The 20,220-nt window shown below is 41.3% G+C and overlaps 1 protein-coding gene across 1 annotated transcript in view; it reads left to right on the forward strand.

Annotated features, from left to right (window-relative positions):
- The window catches only part of PRG4 (proteoglycan 4), a 208,474-nt gene that overhangs the window by 160,079 nt on the left and 28,175 nt on the right, over window positions 1–20,220 (forward strand). The window contains exons 18-22 of the mRNA XM_073582914.1: window positions 6,674–6,757; window positions 7,065–7,175; window positions 7,325–7,729; window positions 14,870–15,598; window positions 18,878–18,958. Coding sequence (XP_073439015.1) covers window positions 6,674–6,757; window positions 7,065–7,175; window positions 7,325–7,729; window positions 14,870–15,598; window positions 18,878–18,958 — 1,410 coding nt within the window. The remainder of the gene's footprint in view (window positions 1–6,673; window positions 6,758–7,064; window positions 7,176–7,324; window positions 7,730–14,869; window positions 15,599–18,877; window positions 18,959–20,220) is intronic.

Below are 20,220 nucleotides of genomic sequence, written 5' to 3' on the forward strand. Positions count from 1 at the left end.
CATGTGTGACCATTTTTAATGTTTTTAGTATTTTTTTGTGTCTGTTCTTTTGTATCTAACAAAATTTGTATTGTACATGCTATTTCCTGCCCAGGGTGATCCTCTGCTTGTGGCCTATTTCTTTCTTCTTTTTTGTTAATTATATGTAGTATTATAGGTCAAGGTTGGATCCCTTTATATTGTTCAGAGGTGCCCCCGTTCTTTGTCTTCTATGGAGCTGGACTGAACGCATAAGGGGGGTGATGAAAATGCACCCTATGACCCCTGCGTTAGAAGATGAGGTGGCCATAATGGCGTTAGATGGAGAAGCCAGAGACTCAGTTATGCTACGACCTCCCAGAGAACGGGACACCTTTAATAAGATGCTGCAAATTTTGGAAGAGACCCATGGGGACCCCATGGACGTAGAGGAGCTGAGGATGCACCTGTTTAGTCATATGCAGAGGGAGGGGAGACTGACCAAATATATGAATGCTTTTCAGGAGTTACACACAGCCATCGTTCGAAAAGACGGCATAGGCATAGGCCCTACTGACATAATGCTGCGGGATCAGTTGGTGACGGTCTTGCAGGATGTGCCAACGAAACAGGCCCTACGGGAGTGGGCAGCGAAGCCAGCACACATGAACGAGAGCAGGGGGTGCCAGTCCCAGTAGAGAAGGTCCAGAGCAGAGAGGTATCTGTAAAGATTACCAAACCCCAATGGGTGGAAGAATTGCGGAGAAAACTTCAAGATATTAGAGGGGAGTTGACTGAGGTAAAGAAGTCTGGGGGAACCCTAAATCCGCCAGGGGGCAGAGAAGACCCGGACCTCCAACGGGAATCAAGAATGTTCCACAGACAGAGGCCCCTCACCTGCTTTAATTGTGGAGAGACTGGACATTTGGCTATAGAGTGCCCGTGTAGGGGGAGAACCCAGCCATGCCAACCGTTAAACTAAAAGGCTCCGAGTCTGGGGGATGCCACACGCAGCCTGAACAGTCACGAAGGAGTAGTAGAAGTCCCACAAATCTAGTCTCAACGTGCCCTTTGGTTTGGGCTGAAATGGACGGACGAGCGGTACATTGCCTGGTGGATACTGGCTCGCAGGTGACTACGATGCCTGAAACCTATGTCCGGCAACATTTTCCTAAAGTAGTGAGGCCTGAGTGGGGTCCGGTGATAAAGTTGACAGCTGCCAATCACTTGCCCATTCCAGTCACAGGAGTGGTGTGGATGCATATAATCCTTTCTTGCAAGGACCTGGGGCGCAAAGGTGTGGTGCTGACCCATGGAGAAGTAAGTTGTGGACATGCCGTCATGCTGGGGATGAATGTCCTAAAGGAGTTCGGGAGCCTTGTAATCAGTGAGCCTTCTGATGCAATTTTGAAGGAGTGGAGCCTGCACACTTCCCCTAGAGGAGAGTGTTCCAGCACTTGATACGTGTAGCTTAGGCTCAAGAGTCCTCCAGTAACTAGGGGAGGTTGGGAAAAGTGATTGTTCCAGCCTCGACTAAACTTGTCCAGCCGCCAGGGCAGGCTGTACTTACCCTGCCCATCCGAGCTTGCACACCGCTTGAAGGAGTAGAGATCCAAATTGAGCCTTCTATTCCAGAGCAACTACCTCCCAAGCTCCTGGTGGCCCATTCGCTAGCTATTGTTCGTGATGGAATGGTCCCAGTGCATTGTGTCAACTTAGGAGAGCAAGACATCACGATTTCCACTAGGAGTGAAGTAGCTCGGATTAGGGGTATGCCCAAAGAAGTGATACCACCTCAGGCTGTGCAACTGATGGTTAAGCAGGGAGGTCCTTGGACAGTGGCGGTGGAATCTTCTCTGGCTCCAGAGCCCCAGCATATACAGGAAGAACGGCAGATATTGGAACAGATGTGGGCTGAGCTATCCGATCTTACTTCATCACAGGTCCAGCAGGTGGGGGCTCTACTAGGACAATATCGGGACGTATTCGCTCGTCATGAGGATGATTTTGGCTGCACCACCACCATCACAATGAGATACCTACAGGAAACGCCGTGCCTATAAGACAGCGATATCGACAAATTCCTCCACAACTGTACCAAGAGGTGAAAAGTATGCTTAGCCAGATGCTGCAGAAGGGCATCATAAGGGAGATTCAGAGTCCTTGGGCTGCCCCTATAGTGCTAATGAAGAAAAAGGATGGCACACTAAGTTTATGTGTGGATTATCATAAGCTTGCACTGTGTAAGATGCGTATCCGCTACCCAGAATTGAGGAATCCTTGTCGGCGTTGGGGAAAGCCAAATTCTTTTCAATGTTGGACCTGGCCAACGGATACTGGCAAGTGCCAATGTCGGAGCAGGTTCGGCCCAAGACAGCTTTTATACTCCCAATGGGTCTGTATGAATTCAAACTGTAAAGCACTGCAGAATATATTAGTGCTATATAAAAATAAAGATTATTATTATTATTATTAATCGGATGCCGTTCGGGTTAACCCCTGCCCTTAGAACATTCCAACGGTTAATGGAAAGGTGTTTAGGCAATTTAAATTTTGAAGCCACACTCACCTATCTGTATGACATTATCGTTTATGATGCCTCTTTCGAGGACCATTTACAAAGACTGGAACAGGTGCTAAGCCGCCTTCAAAGGCGCAAACTAAAGGTGAAACCTCAGAGATGTCATTTGTTCGGAACCCAAATTGAGTGCCTGGGCCATGTTGTCTCTCCAGAAAGAGTAAAGCAAATGAGAAAAAATTGCTGTGGTGCAGGACTGGCCCACACCGGAGACGGTGAAAGACATCAGGAGCCTTCTTGAGACTGACCGGGTATTACCGGCGCTTTGTGAAAAAATTTTGCCCACATAGCAAACCTTTTGCTTGAACTCTTGAAGGGAGTGTCTTCAGGCGCAAAGAATTGACCATTCGGTGGGGAGAACAACAAGAAAAAGCATTTCAGAATCTGAAGAGGGCACTGACAAAGGCCCCGGATTTTCCTCAACCATTCATTCTCCACACTGACTGGAGCCTGCATGGGCTTGGGGCTGTGTTGTCACAGATACAGTATGGGAGAGAGAAGGTGATCGCTTATGCAAGTCGGTCCCTTCATGATTTTGAGCGAAATCCGGACAACTACAGTTCCTTTAAGCTAGAGCTGTTGGCGTTGGTGTGGGCTATGATGGAGAGGTTCGCGGAGCACTTGTCTGGGTCTGAAGTATTGGTGCGTACTGATAACAACCCACTGGCACATCTGGAAAATGTGAAGCTGGGAGCTCTGAAACAACAATGGGTCGCTAGAATGGCAAAGTTTTGGTAAAAAATCGCCTACAAAAGAGAAGCTGAGAATACTCATGTTGACACCTTATCCAGGGTGCAACATGTAAAACCTGCTCGAAGTAGGGATGATGAATTAGAAGACTAGGAAACCCCCAAATTCCAGGATTCTGCCAGGATGGCGGTGGCTACGCAGGAGCAGGCGCAAGTACTGGCTTAGAAAGGTATCTTGGGGTGAACACGTGATGAGTTACAACAGGAAAATGGGGAACTAGCCCTAATGAGACAGTGGGTGATGTCAAAGAGACTTGCCATTCTAGAAGAAAGAAATGCTCTCTCTCCAGAGACCCTACGGATTCTTCGGCAGTGGGAATGTCTCCAAATGAAGAACAGCTTGTTGTACAGAAAAGTTCAATTACAGAAAGAGTTAGGAGTCACCTGGCAGGTGGTAATTCCCAAGACACTACTACTAAAGGTGGCCACCAAGGCCCATGAAAGGGGAGAACATTATAGTCAAGAAAAGACCTTCCAGTAGTTGCAATGGTTTGTCTACCATCCCCGGCTGAAGGCTGTAGTGGAAGAGAATTGTCGGCTCTGCAGAACTTGTGAGCTAGCCAAACCACCAGAGCAGAGAGCCCCTATACGAACTATAGTGTCATGTACCCCCCTGGAACTATTAATTATAGACTATTGGGCCAGCTCATCAGGGGTATGAATATTGTCTGGTAATGGTAAACCACTTCACAAAGTTCGACGTTGTGACCCAGACTTGAGATCAAACTGCAGAATCTTCCGCACAAGCCATCTGCAAAAACTTAATTCAAGTCTACGGGTGTCCAAAGCATATTCATTCGGACCAGGGAGCCTGCTTCCTAGGGAAAGTGATGGAAGAACTACACCGAATGTACCAAATTGAGAAGTCTTGCACCACGTCGTACCACCCTCAGGGTAATGGAGCCTGTGAACGGTTCAACCACACGTTAATTCAAATGCTGAGAACTCTGAAGGAAAACTGGAAGGCCCGGTGGCCTGAGTACGTAGCCGAATTAGTCTGGGTGTACAACAATCCAGTACACCGGACCACCGGGTATTCCCCATATACGTTGCTGTTTGGTCATGCAGGAAAAGAGTTTACTGAGTTAGAACTGGACCCAGAGGAGGACTACCCACGGACAGGGGTGTCCACCTCGATCTGAGAACATGGTCATCGTTTACAGACTGACTTTGCATCGCCTAGTGCAGACCAAACTTCAGCAGTTTGAGCATGACGAATGAGCTCCGCTACAGGGGATAGATCTCCAAGTTGGTGACCGTGTGTTAGTGCAAGAAAAACGCCCTCGCAACAAACTGGAGAACCGGTGGGAGACAAATCCGTATCTGATAAAACAGCGAATCGATTCTGAAGGTCCTGTGTATGAAATTGAGCCCTAGGAGGGGGAGGGTCTCACTACTTGGGTGGTCCACCGGAGTATGCTTTTTCCGTCTGTCAAAAGATCCTGTTCAGCAGGAAGGAATTCCTGATGCACCTGAAATATCCCAACCAGTTGTAGTAGAATATGAAGAGGAAGATGACTCTGAACAGCCACCCAAAGATTTACGGGAGGAACACGCACCTGAAATCCTTGAAGGAATTGCTCCAGTAGAAGCTGACACCTCATCATCCACTCTTATGCAACAGGACTCAACCACTCCAGGGGACTCAACTACTCCTTCTAACTTACGGCATTCCGAGCGAGCCACAGTGGAATACCCCCCAATCATGATCAATTTGTTTGGCAGCAAACTGTTCAAAAAGAAAAAGAGAAAGATTATCCAAGTTTTTTTCCAGAACCCTCGCCCGTTGAATGGCGAGCAAAAGAAGAGGGGAAGTGTAGGGAGATGGACCAGGCTAGTGGTACCTCTCTCGTATCAGGGTCAGAACTATTGGAGCTGTCACCATTGTTGCCGGGGGAAGGACTTTCAGACCTGGACAGACCTTTGCACTTGACTACAGTGGGCGGGTCCGTTATAAAAGGGATGGAGCTTACCAAAAAGGGGTCTTTGGTGGGAAGACAGCGTGCGCAGCAGGAGAAGGTTGACTCTTTCTCTCCAGCGCGACGCCAGGAGACCAGGCCACTTTGCAGATGAACAACACATACGCAGCCAGGCTGCGAGCAGCACATGACTGTGGGCTCTCTCACCTCCAACATTGGGGAAACGTTCCGTACCATACCGCTGCCTGACTACAGTACATGCTGTAGGCCTAACCGGGATAAACATGCAGAGACTGCCAGGATATTCCCAGTCCCCACGGCTGACCTCCATCCTTCTGAGCCGACGCCACAGACACCTCCTCCACAAACACAACGAAGGGTAATGTAGTTCCATCAACTGCAAAAATAGGTGTATGATTAAAACATCACATCTATTTGGAACATTAAAACCATAACGGAAGCCATAATGGAAGAAGAAGAGAGAGACCTTGGCACTGGTCTTAGTGTTCCTAATACATGTGATGTTTTAACCATACACCTATATTTGTAGTTGGAGGAACTACATTATCATTTGTTCTACAGTATATCATCTGTGCCTGGGCTGATCTCTTTGGGAGATTATTCCAGAGCTCACCCAAGTTTTTCCTCTCTAATCGCAAAATTTAGTTCACTAGCATCAGAAATGGAAATGGAAGTCAAATTACGATATAAATCCCACTATCTCTCCCATTGCAATGTTTAAGATTTTTAAAAATAGTTTGGTGTAAGTTTTGAAATTCTACCCTAAACTTGGTCTGGTCCCTATTATACCTATTATCTTTTAGTTTAATATATTTGATTTTTGACGCACTAATATGCACACTAACATACCATTGGTCCTAATACTGTGATGTATTTAGATTATTATTCTGGTACTAAATGGAATCAAGCACATATATTGTGACAGAAGAATAATTTAGAATTTATATTATTTGTGATTTGATGTTTATTTTATAAACACCGGTTGCTATTAAGCTTATTTTATTTTTAAGGGGTTTCCTCATTATATATAGTGATGGCATATCAATAAGATATTTTACCACTTTTTGAATAACCTCTGGGGCCTCAATATTTAAAAATGCAGGGGGCACTGCAGATTTTGGACTATGTCCCAAGTTTTTTCTGCACAGAGGCCTCTCAGTTGTGTAGGGAACTGCAGCTAGCACCATTCACCTAACTGTTGAAACACTGCAGTTCCCTGCACAGTTGGTAGGTGGTGCCACACTCTGCGGGGCAAAAACAGCCAAGTGGAGGAGTAAAAAATAGCTCAGCATCCCCTTCTTTTTCAGGAGCAATGGGGTCCATATCCTAGCCATACATTTTCATTAAAATTCATTAATAGAACTCATGCCCTGTATTATTGGTAGTAATTGTGCTTTGATTTGAGAAAATGAAAGCAAAACTGTATTAACATCTGACTTTTCCACCAGACCCATTAAAACCGGGGAAAGGAAAAAAAAACAAAAAGAAACCAAATCCGAAAAAGAAGGTTGACTCAGAAGAAGAAAGACAAGGTGATTATTGAGGGTCGCAAGTAACATAGTTTTCAATTAAAAAAACCCACTCCATATATTATATAATTATATAAGGTTTGATATTTATAATTTTGTAGAGTCTTTTATAACTGCAGTGCTCAACCTACTACGTTGTTAGAGCCTAAGATCTGTTTCTTTACTTAAAGGGCCATGCCTTATGTTTTTGTTTTATATAAACATGCCACTTAATCAGATGGTATAAGATTGTTACAAGAAATACAATGCATACAATATGTCTTCTAAATTCTTATTATTTATTCCATTTTTTTTGAATCACTCATTTTAGAAACTGTAGAGAGTGAGTTTTCAAGTTCATCAAGTTCATCATCATCACATACTAGCAGTAAATCAACTTCCAGAAGGTTATCAGGCAAAAACAAAAAGAAGAAGAATCCTGGTAAGAAAAATACAAGAACTGGTAATATACACTTACTGTTGCTGTAGTTTTGATAAATACACAGTGAGCTACATATGTACGGTATCTGCAATTTCTAAAGAAAAAAGTTTTAAAAAATGCAATAGTAAAATATATTTTTTGTCTTTAAGACCCAGAAGACCCATTAGCACCTCCAAAGCGAAAAAAAGATAAAGATTCCCCTCCAACCCCTGAACCCACATTTAAAGTTGAAGGCTCTGGAGATGATGGCAGTGGAATGGACTTTCTGTCAACAACTAGATCAGCAACAACTTTATTGGTCCATTCAACAACTACAGCATCACAGACAGCAAAGGAAATAAACCAAACTGAAGCAACAGTACTTCCAACACAGTCACCAACTGAAAACCCCGCTGTAACTACAGAGAAGGAAAAGACTACTACCACCAATATTCCGACAACCAAAGAAGTAACTGAAAAAACTACAAATGCGATGACTACCTCCACTCAAAGTCCAACAACAGAGGAAAGAACCACTGGAAAAAGCACGTCAACAGAAACTCCTCCTCAACAAAGTAAGAATATTAAACACACAAGTGAAATGAATGATTCGGAAGCATCGGTTATTATAACACATATTACTGTAGATGGAAACATAAATGATGCCACCACAGTGCCATCACAAGATGATGGATCCACTGTGAAAAAGCTGGAGAATTACACTGTAGGCAAAGACATACCTAATTCTATGAATCCTTCAAGTGTGATGGAGATGGCTACAACTAAAAGAATCAATGGTAAAAATGGTATAGAAAGCACATTGAATCCAGGAATTACTCAACTTAGGACAGACAGTTTATCAAATTATGAGATTCCTGCAGAAGTCAACAAGGAAACATCACCATATCATATAAGTAAAAATGATCCTGCCGAATCAACAGCAAGAACATCCACCGTTCTTACAAACACAGACAATACAGTGTCTGATAAAGGCAGTACAGAAGATATAAAAACTACACGGGAAGATATTAGAACAATTGTACAAACAAGTCCACCAGGAGTGAATCAGCTTCTGATCAGTCCTGAGGTCACAAAATCACCAACAGAAAATGTAGTAACATTGCAGAAAATCCAATCTACTGAAGAAAAAAAATTCCCTTCTATAAGACCGAGCTTCGGCAACGTATTTAACATGGCTACAACACTTTCTGAACATGTCTTAAGCACAACAGTGTTAGATGAAATGCCTAGAACTGTATATGTCCATACTTTAGCTGAGACACAAAATATATTCCAAGGTTTGACTGAAGTTTCCCATGATTTCCCAACTGTGACCAATGAAGCAGCCAATTCACATGGTTTTCAGTTAACTACAGAGTATGCCACTAATCGATTGAGGCTCTCTCCTAGTGCATCTAGACTTACAACAGATATCAGATCTGAAAGTTTCCCATGGAGAGGACCAAAGGACAGCATAAATCCTACAGAAAAAAATGCAAATAATATTTTAAGTACATTGGTATCAAAAGAGTCAAGTCAGGACCCAAAAACTGAAACAGACAAAAATACCCATAGAGAAGAAATGATAAACATTCCAGACACAATGGATACGTTAGAAATATTGCCAACTGAGAAAGCATCTTTTACTGAAGCTCAAAGTGTTATTGAAAAGCAAAATGCATCACAGCTAATAGGAGAAATATTATCTGACACTATAAAGCCAATGACTACCATTGCTGGTAGCAACAGAAATACAGCTCCATCAACAGCTGATGCCATAAGCACAAAGTCTGAAAGCCACAGCCAAACCACAGCAGAAAAAATATCAAACAATCCTTTTACTGAAGCAAGCTCAGAGCAATCTAGATCAATAGAGGCAACCCTTTTACCAATAGAGGGGAAACTGCACTCAACAATTCAGACATTGAGGGAGAAACAAACATCATTTGATACCACATACATGCAAACCACAACAAAACAAAGCACAGGCCCAACTGTCGCTGAGACCCTTAAAACTATAGGGCCAATAGATGGTAAAACAAGCTCTGACATGGGTACAACTGAAAATACAGGACAGAGCAAGCCAGTAAGTGCAGCATCTAATCTTCATCACATGGTTAGTATGACAACAGAAAGTAAACCATTCACTGAAAACCATGTAGGAACACTTCAGACTGCCACAAAATTGGTAAAAGAGTCATCTGAGAGAATGTCCACCGAAACAATGCTAACCCCTTCCATACTAGACATTCTTAAAACTACTCTATCAACCACCACTAGTGAAGTTTCTGATAAAGATTATGTTAAGATGACTACATTGTCTAAAGATGCCACAGTTTCACTAGATATAAGACCTACAGAGACCATTTATAAGTCTACAGATATACAGGAAAGTACCCCATTAACTACCACAGGATACACAGAAAAGTTCACTACACAAAATAACTTACCGACAAGTGTATATGTAAGGGATGCAACAAAGTCAACAGAAGACCACCCAACACCCACCAAAGCTACAGAAGCTTTGTCTAAAGCTGCAGAAGCAAATAATATAACACATTCACAATTTACTGTACAGGGAACTGATGGAAAGCCAACCAGTTCCCCACTGTCAACTGTAGATAAAGTAGAGAGAACTGGTCCTTCATTTACATCTAAAGATGCTGTACGAACATCTAACACAGCACAAACAATTACAGACATCACTGGACATCAAAACGCAGACAGCGTTCCTTCAACTTTATCACCCAGTAAAATATCTGCAACAGAATTATCCCCAACAGTTGGGACCAAAGAATTTTTTTCAACTGAAAGAGCTGGTCCTACACTTACATCTAAAGATTCTATAGTATCATCTAACACAGCACAAACATTTACACTACAAAACACAGACATCACCAAACAACAGAGCACAGATGGCGTCCAGTCAACTTTTATCACGAGTAAAATATCTGCAACAGAATTATCTCCAACAGTTGGGACCAAGGAATCTTTCTCAGTCTCGGGTACCGATCCTACACTTACATCCAAAGATTTTACAATATCATCTAAAACAGCTCAATCCATGTCACTGCAGACCACAGACATCACTAAACAGCAAAACACAGATGATGTACTGTCCACTACAACCCCAAATAAAATAGCTGAGACAGAATTATCCCCAACAGTTGGGACCAAGGAATCTTTCTCACTAAAGGGAACTGATCTTACACATACATCTAAAGATACCATAATGTCATCTAACACAGAACAAACAATTACACTGCAGCCCACAGACGTCACTAAAGAACAGAACACAAATGATATACTGTCCACTACAACCCCCAATAAAATAACAGAGACAGAATTATCCCCAACAGTTGAGATCAAGGAATCTTTTTCTACAGAGGGATCTTATTCTACACTTGCATCTAAAGACAAAATAATAACATCTAACACAGCACAGGCCACAGACATCACAAAACAACAAAACACAGATGACATGCAGTCATCTTTATTCCCCAGTAAAATATCTGCAACAGAATTATCTTCAACTGTTGAAAATATAGAAATAGGTCAAAGCACCAAACCAACAAGTGATAGTGGCCAACATTCATTTTCTACTGAGAGGGTTAGTATACTGCAGGCCACAGGCATAACCATGCAACAAAGCACAGATGACGTCCAGACTACGTTAGTCCCAAGTAAAATGTCTGCAACAGAATTTTCCTCAACAGTTGGGACCAAGGAATCTCTCTCAATAGCAGCTACTGATCCTACACTTACATCTAAAGATTTTACAGTATCACCTAAAACAGCTCAATCCATGTCACTGCAGACCACAGATATCACTAAACAGCAAAACACAGATGGGATTCAGTTGACTATATCCCCCACTAAAATAACAGGATACTCCCCAACTGTTGAGGCCAGCGAAGCTTTCTCACCAAAGGGAACTGATCCTACATTTACATCTAAAGACGCTATAATATCATCGAACACAGCACAAGCAATTACACCTCAGACCACAGATATCACTAAACAACAAAGCACAGGTTCTATACTGTTCACTATAGACCCCAGTAAGTTATCTGCAACAGAATTATCGCCAACAGTTGGGACCAAGGAACCTTTCACAAAAGAAATAACAGGTCCTACACTTACATCTAAAGACACTATGATAACAAGTAGCACAGGACAACCAATTACACTGCAGACCACAGACATCACCAAACAACAAAACATAGATGACGTCCAGTTGTCTTTTTCCCCCAGTAAAATATCTGCAACAGAATTAACTCCAACTGTTGAAAATATAGAAATAGGACAAAGCACCAAACCAACAAGTGATAGTGTCCAACATTTATTTTCCAGCGAGAGAGCTAGTACACTGCAGACCACAGGCACAACCAAACAACAAAGCACAGATGACGTCCAGTCAACTATAAATCCCAGTAAAATATCTGTGACAGAATTATCCTCAACAGTTGGAAGCAAGGAATCTTTCCCAATAGAAAGGACTGATCCTACACTTATGTCTAAAGACACTATATCTTCATCTAATACAGCACAAACAATTACACTGCAGACCACAGACACCTCTAAACAACAGAACACCGATGATGTACTGTCGACTGCAACCCCCAGTAAAATATCTGCGACTGAATTATCCCCAACAGTTGGGACTAGGGAATCTTTCTCCATAGCGGGAACTGATCCTACACTTACACCTAAAGATACTATAGTATCATCTAATACAGCACAAACATTTACACTACAGACTACAGACATCACCAAACAACAAAGCACAGATGACATCCAATCGACCTTATCAACCAAGGAATCATTCTCAATAACTGGAACTGATCCTACACTTACATCTAAAGATACTATAGTATCATCTAACACAGCACAAACAATTACACAACAGACCACAGACATCACCAAACAACAAAGCACAGGTGATGTATTGTCCATTGCACCCACCATGAAAAGTTCTGCAACAGAATTATCCCCAACAGTTGGGACCAAGGATTCTTTCTCGATAGAAGGAACTGATCCTACACTTACATCCAAAGTTAATGTAATATCAACTAACACAGCACAAGAAATTACACTGCAGACCACAGACATCACCAAACAACAAAGCACAGATGGCATCCAATCGACCTTATCAACCAAGGAATCATTCTCAATAACTGGAACTGATCCTACACTTACATCTAAAGATACTACTTTATCATCTAACCCAGCACAAACAATTACACAACAGACCACAGACATCACCAAACAACAAAGCACAGGTGATGTACTGTCCATTGCACCCACCATGAAAAGTTCTGCAACAGAATTATCCCCAACAGTTGGGACCAAGGATTCTTTCTCGATAGAAGGAACTGATCCTACACTTACATCCAAAGTTAATGTAGTATCAACTAACACAGCACAAGCAATTACACTGCAGACCACAGACATCACCAAACAACAAAGCACAGATGACATCCAATCGACCTTATCAACCAAGGAATCATTCTCAATAACTGGAACTGATCCTACACTTACATCTAAAGATACTATAGTATCATCTAACCCAGCACAAACAATTACACAACAGACCACAGACATCACCAAACAACAAAGCACAGGTGATGTACTGTCCTTTGCACCCACCATGAAAAGTTCTGCAACAGAATTATCCCCAACAGTTGGGACCAAGGATTCTTTCTCGATAGAAGGAACTGATCCTACACTTACATCCAAAGTTAATGTAGTATCAACTAACACAGCACAAGCAATTACACTGCAGACCACAGACATCACCAAACAACAAAGCACAGATGACATCCAATCGACCTTATCAACCAAGGAATCATTCTCAATAACTGGAACTGATCCTACACTTACATCTAAAGATACTATAGTATCATCTAACACAGCACAAACAATTACACAACAGACCACAGACATCACCAAACAACAAAGCACAGGTGATGTACTGTCCTTTGCACCCACCATGAAAAGTTCTGCAACAGAATTATCCCCAACAGTTGGGACCAAGGATTCTTTCTCGCTAGAAGGAACTGATCCTACACTTACATCCAAAGTTAATGTAGTATCAACTAACACAGCACAAGCAATTACACTGCAGACCACAGACATCACCAAACAACAAAGCACAGATGGCATCCAATCGACCTTATTAACCAAGGAATCATTCTCAATAACTGGAACTGATCCTACACTTACATCTAAAGATACTATAGTATCATCTAACCCAGCACAAACAATTACACAACAGACCACAGACATCACCAAACAACAAAGCACAGGTGATGTACTGTCCATTGCACCCACCATGAAAAGTTCTGCAACAGAATTATCCCCAACAGTTGGGACCAAGGATTCTTTCTCGATAGAAGGAACTGATCCTACACTTACATCCAAAGATACTATAGTATCAACTAACACAGCACAAGCAATTACACTGCAGACCACAGACATCACCAATCAACAAAGCACTGATGACGCCCAGTTGTCTTTATCCCCCAGTAAAACAACTGCAGCAGAATTATCTCCAACTATTGAAAATGTAGAAGTAGAACAAAACACAACAAGTGATAGTAGCCAACATTTATTTTCCAGTGAGAGAGCTAGTACACTGCAGACCACAGGCACAACCAAGCAACAAAGCACAGATGACGTCCAGTCAACTATTAATCCCAGTAAACTCTCTGTAACAGAATTATCCCCAACAGTTGAGATTAAGGAATCTTTCTTTACAGATGGATCTTATTCTACAATTACATCTAAAGATACAATACTAACATCTAACACAGCACAAACAATTACACTGCAGGCCACAGACATCACTAAACAACAAAACACAGATTCTGTGCAGTCGACTTTATCACCCAGTGAAATAACTACAACAGGAGTGTCCAAAACTGCTGGGACCAAGGAATCTTTCTCCACAGAGAACACGGATTCAACTCATGCACCTAAAGACGCAGCAACAGCTAGCACAGGACAAACAATTACACTGCAGACCACAGACATCACTAATCATCACAACACAGATGACATCCAGATGACTGTAACCCCCAGTAAATTTATTGCAACAGAATTAACCCCAACTACTGAAAATATAGAAATTGAAAAAGGCACCCCAGCATCTGTAAGTTATAGCAGCCAACATTCAGAGAGAACATATGAAACCTCCCAAACATCAGATGTAACAATGGATAGCTTAGTCATCACCACCATGCAAGCACCATTGTCAGAGTCCCATCATGGTGGCTTTACACACCTTACTTCATTACCCAATGTGACAAAATCCACAGAAGCTACAACAAACAAAAATACACCAACTTCCACATCATTTAGATTGCTGAACAAATATTACACATCAGCAGATCCTTCTAGATCTAGGACGTTGTCCCATACAGATGCAACTAGAGCTCAGGGTTTACATACTGAAAATGAACCAGTAAGCAGTGAATCTACTGACTCATTTTCAGCTACGATGAAGGATGATTTATTGGGTACTGTCATTGATGTAGATTCAAGCAGAATTAAGACTACCCATGGGCTAACAACTCTTCATATCACTGAAAGTCCAATGTATTCACAACTTTCCCATACCACAAATGCCCCTTCTGAATTTACCAATAACGCGCTTGACCAAAACACTGACTATTTCATGGCAAATACTAATATAATGCCTTTCTCTACCACAGCTACTACTCAGAAAAGTGAACAAGTACAAACCACAGTGATCACAGAATCAACCACAACGCATTCAGATCACACTATTCCATCAGAAAGCAACATAAAAGGGACAACTCTTGAACCACAGCAAACACTGACAACTAAGCATTCTGTTAAATTGACAACGTCACAGCCTGGAGATGAGTCTGAGGTTTCTACAATTACAAGCAAAGATGAACATGAACCAACTCCAACTAAAGATACAGACGACATGAAAATGACCACCAAGTCCGTAAATCCAACAAAAACACCTAAACCCAGAGTTAGTCCTACAAACAGGCCACTGAATCCTGAAGAGATGGAAAATTTTAAACCCACCAACCCTTCCACAACTGACCCATTTCACATTTGTGACTTGCTTAAAGAAGAAGCAAGTAAATTGAGTATATCAGATGATGACCTTCAACGGCTCAACGACATATGTACTGAGATGCAGCAACTTTATCCTCTTGTAAGTACGCCATCTCCAGACGTAAAGCAGCCTGACACAGGTGATAGAGATATTCCCTCCAGCTACCCAAATGAGATACCGCCTAATGGGAATCAACAACCAGGAGCAAGAATCATTCAGATTGTAGATGAAATATATCGGAGGATGAATAATTCACCAATGGCAAATATAACAGGTGTACATAGCTACACTATACATAGACCATCAATATGGGTATTACTACGTAATAAAATCAGAAGCTCTAACGGTAAGTAGAATGTCAGAGTTAACCCTTTTACTACTGCACAACATTTTCACACCATATATTTAAGTTTTTGTATGTACTGAGATGCTCATCTTAAGTGGCAAGACTCTGTTCACACAAGCATCAACGACTCTGTTAATATCTACAGTAAATCATGCAGCTTTGTTGGGCTTTTTTTCACAATCATACTATGAAGCCCATTGGACTACTGTTAATCATAATATATTTGAAAGCAAAAATATTTTGGTGTTGCAGACTGCTCTTCTTGGCTTCCAAAATATTGGAAGGACTAATTGGTGGATATTCTCAATGCAAATGTGAACAGAGTCCGACACTATTCTCATCCTTCTGCATCACTCAGAATTCAATACATCTTGCTGCCAGTATGCACATTTGCAGAAAATGTTGCAATGTTTTCCTAAAGTTATATTTTCTATTTCTACTGCCTAGGCATATACTATAAATGTATAACTGTGCCCATAACATGCTTATTATATTCCCTAAGTCTATACATCTCTGACTACATACCGTAGTTATAGATGGAACTGGAGAGTGAGATATTAATAGTCATAATAATGACAACAGCTATATCTAAGTATTGCTTATAGTAGAAGTCTTGACTTCAAATGTGTAAAGAATGAGACAGATGAAGATTAGTGCATGACATGATCAGTCAGAAAAGTTAGCCAAGAAAAGGAATGTAAATTCATATCAGTAATTTAAAGATGCCCTCCCATCAAAATTTTTAAGTGCTAACTCAATGTGAATGTGCAGTGCTCAGCATAAACGCATGGAATGAGAAGGGGTTTTCTTTGTTAAGTAATGCCCCTTTATAGTCAACTGTGTGCTGGACAACTGTTTAATAATAATTAGACTTATATGTGGTTGAATTCTTGTTGATTAGAATTTTGTAGTCTAAACTTTCATTGGGGTGTACAGTTGTGGCCAAAAGTATTGACACCCCTGCAATTCTGTCAGATAATACTCAGTTTCTTCCTGAAAATGATTGCAAACACAAATTCTTTGGTATTATTATCTTCATTTAATTTGTCTTAAATGAAAAAAACACTAAAAGAATTGTCCTAAAGCCAAATTGGATATAATTCCACACCAAACATAAAAAAGAGGGTGGACAAAAGTATTGACACTGTTCGAAAAATCATGTGATGCTTCTCTAATTTGTGTAATTAACAGCACCTGTAACTTACCTGTGGCACCTAACAGGTGTTGGCAATAACTAAATCATACTTGCAGCCAGTTGACATGGATTAAAGTTGACTCAACCTCTGTCCTGTGTCCTTGTGTGTACCACATTGAGCATGGAGAAAAGAAAGAAGACCAAAGAACTGTCTGAGGACTTGAGAAACCAAATTGTGAGGAAACATGAGCAATCTCAAGGCTACAAGTCCATCTCCAAAGACCTGAATGTTCCTGTGTCTACCGTGCGCAGTGTCATCAAGAAGTTTAAAGCACATGGCACTGTGGCTAACCTCCCTAGATTTGGACGGAAAGCAAAAATTGACAAGAGATTTCAACGCAAGATTGTGCGGATGTTGGATAAAGAACCTTGACTAACATCCAAACAAGTTCATGCTGCCCTGCAGTCCGAGGGTAGAACAGTGTCAACCCGTACTATCCGTCGGCGTCTGAATGAAAAGGGACTATATGGTAGGAGACCCAGGAAGACCCCACTTCTTACCACGAGACATAAAAAGTCAGGCTGGAGTTTGCCAAAACTTACCTGAAAAAGCCTAAAACGTTTTGGAAGAATGTTCTCTGGTCAGATGAGATAAAAGTAGAGCTTTTTGGGCAAAGGCATCAACATAGAGCTTACAGGAGAAAAAAAGAGGCATTCAAAGAAAAGAACACGGTCCCTACAGTCAAACATGACGGAGGTTCCCTGATGTTTTGGGGTTGCTTTGCTGCCTCTGGCACTGGACTGCTTGACCGTGTGCATGGCATTATGAAGTCAGAAGACTACCAACAAATTTTGCAGCATAATGTGGGGCCCAGTGTGAGAAAGCTGGGTCTCCCTCAGAGGTCATGGATCTTCCAGCAGAACAATGACACAAAACACACTTCAAAAAGCACTAGAAAATGGTTTGAGAGAAAGCACTGGAGACTTCTAAGGTGGCCAGCAATGAGTCCAGAGTCCAGACCTGAATCCCATAGAACACCTGTGGAGAGATCTAAAAATGGCAGTTTGGAGAAGGCACCCTTCAAATATCAGGGGACCTGGAGCAGTTTGCCAAAGAAGAATGGTCTAAAATTCCAGCAGAGCATTGTAAGAAACTCATTGATGGTTACCGGAAGCGGTTGGTTGCAGTTATTTTGGCTAAAGGTTGTGCAGCCAAGTATTAGGCTGAGGGTGCCAATACTTTTGTCTTGCCCATTTTTGGAGTTTTGTGTGAAATGATCAATGTTTTGCTTCATTCTCTTTTGTGTTTTTCATTTAAGACAAATTAAATGAAGATAATAATACCAAAGAATTTGTGTTTGCAATCATTTTCAGGAAGAAACTGAGTATTATCTGACAGAACTGCAGGGGTGTCAATACTTTTGGCCACAACTGTACTCATATTTGAAACTTGGTCTTGAATTAGTGTGTTAGAAAAATTTAGTTTTTTTGCGTGTGCAAAATAACAAATCTTGCTTGCAACCAATAGCCCACATTTGTGGGTGTATTTTGTAGCATGGTGTCCCACAGAAAATCTTGATTCTGAAAGAAACTAATGGTTTTCTGACAAATCTATCTATTCCTGCTGTGCACTGTATACGCAGTGTAGGTGTATTACTATACTCACCGATTGCAATCTCCTCCTGGTTCCAGTGTTGCACATTATCCCTATTCTGACTTGCTTGCAAAGACTGGGGTTTCAGTGTGAGTTGGAAGCTATTATTACAATGTATGGAGCCTCGGTCTGAGGCTTGTATTGTAAAAGCGACTTCTGCTTCACACACAAACCCCAGTATTATGTGAAGAGTCGGACCTTCAGTCACATGACACAGAAGAGAAGGACAAGAGTGGTGGTGGACACCAGAGAAGTCGGTGGTCGGTGAGTATTTTATCACACCTACAATATACTGCATGTAAAATAACACAAGTGTAATCATAAAACTTTTATGAGAGTGCTTTTTAATGAAAACAAAATATGGATAAGCTCTCAAACACCAGAAGAAATAATGTGTGGCTGCACATTCAAACAAAGTGGAAAGGAATTAATCTAAAAAGGGAATTATGTCTAAAAACCATGTAAATGTTAAGTAAATGTTCCAATCTAGACCCACAGAAGAATCTGTGCAATGGGCAGCCAGTCGATGGGATAACTACTCTGCAAAATGGGTCCATGGTGGCTTTTCGGGGTAAGTGAATTGAAAAAGAAAAGCTTTACTACTAAAAGTACTCAGGCACCCGACAAGCGTTTTACAGTTGCTTCGTCAGGTGTCCTGCTTGCTGTGCTTGCACTCAGTAATGTAACAATCCTTCTTACTACTATGGGGAAGGAGATGAGAGGTTGGGTGGTTGAAGCAGCTCCAATAGTAGTAAAGTGGCAGCAGGATTATTGCAGAAGACTTCTGTGAAAAGTGAGTTCCAAGTGTGGAAGACAATGAAGACATGCTGAGGAATGTGGGGATACTTGAGAGAAATCTTGGAGGCGACTAGATGAGGAATGTTGAAGAGTGGAGGATAAAAGAGGATCTTGTGACGACCATAGATTACGTGTAGGGAAGTAAAGGTAGATTATTTTTAGAGATGTATGGAGGAGAAAGATTATGGACAGCCATGTAAATCATTGTTAGTAATTTAAACTGGATTAACTGAAAAGATTACCAGAGGGAAGAGGCAAAGGAGTAGCAAAGGGAGAGATGGAGTAATCAGGCAATGGAGTTAAGGATGCACTGGAGAGGTGTGAGAGTCTTAGCTGTGAAGCCACATTGGAAGATATTGTAGCAGTCAATGTTGGAGAAGATGAGGGCATATACTAACATTTTAGTAGTTTCAGGTTTGAGTAAAGGACGAGTTATGAAAATATTTTAGAGTTGCAGGTGGCAAGAGGTGGTAAGGTTTTGAATATGTGGTTTGCAGTACAGAGCAGAGTCAAGAGTTACAAAGCGGCAGCAGACTTGTGATACAGGAGAAAGAGTGATGTCATTTATTGTAATAGAGAGATCAGGTAGGGGGAATTGAGTGAGATGGAGGGCAGATTATGAGTTTGGTTTTGTCCACTATGTACACTGCATACAATCTAGACTATAACTAATATCCACTATATACAGATAATGTATAGTACTGTATATACAAAATCTATACATAATTTATACAATCTATACCACATATGCAATCTGTACTAAAACAGATTTTCTAAACTATATACAGCTAATCTACACCATACAAAGACAATGTACGCTATACATAATCAAAACAATATAAAATATGCACTATATGCAGTGGGGAAAATAAGTATTTGGTACACTGATGTTTTTGCAAGTTTTTCCACCTACAAAGAATGGAGAGGTCTGTAATTTTTATCATAGGTACACTTCAACTGTGAGGAACAGAATCTAAAAATAAAAAACAAAATATTGTCTGATTTTTACATAAATAAATTGCGTTTTATTGAATT

This window comes from Dendrobates tinctorius, unplaced genomic scaffold (assembly GCF_039654945.1).
Source record: "Dendrobates tinctorius isolate UK_male_01 unplaced genomic scaffold, ASM3965494v1 ptg000074l, whole genome shotgun sequence".
In the NCBI taxonomy this organism is placed as follows: domain Eukaryota; kingdom Metazoa; phylum Chordata; class Amphibia; order Anura; family Dendrobatidae; genus Dendrobates; species Dendrobates tinctorius.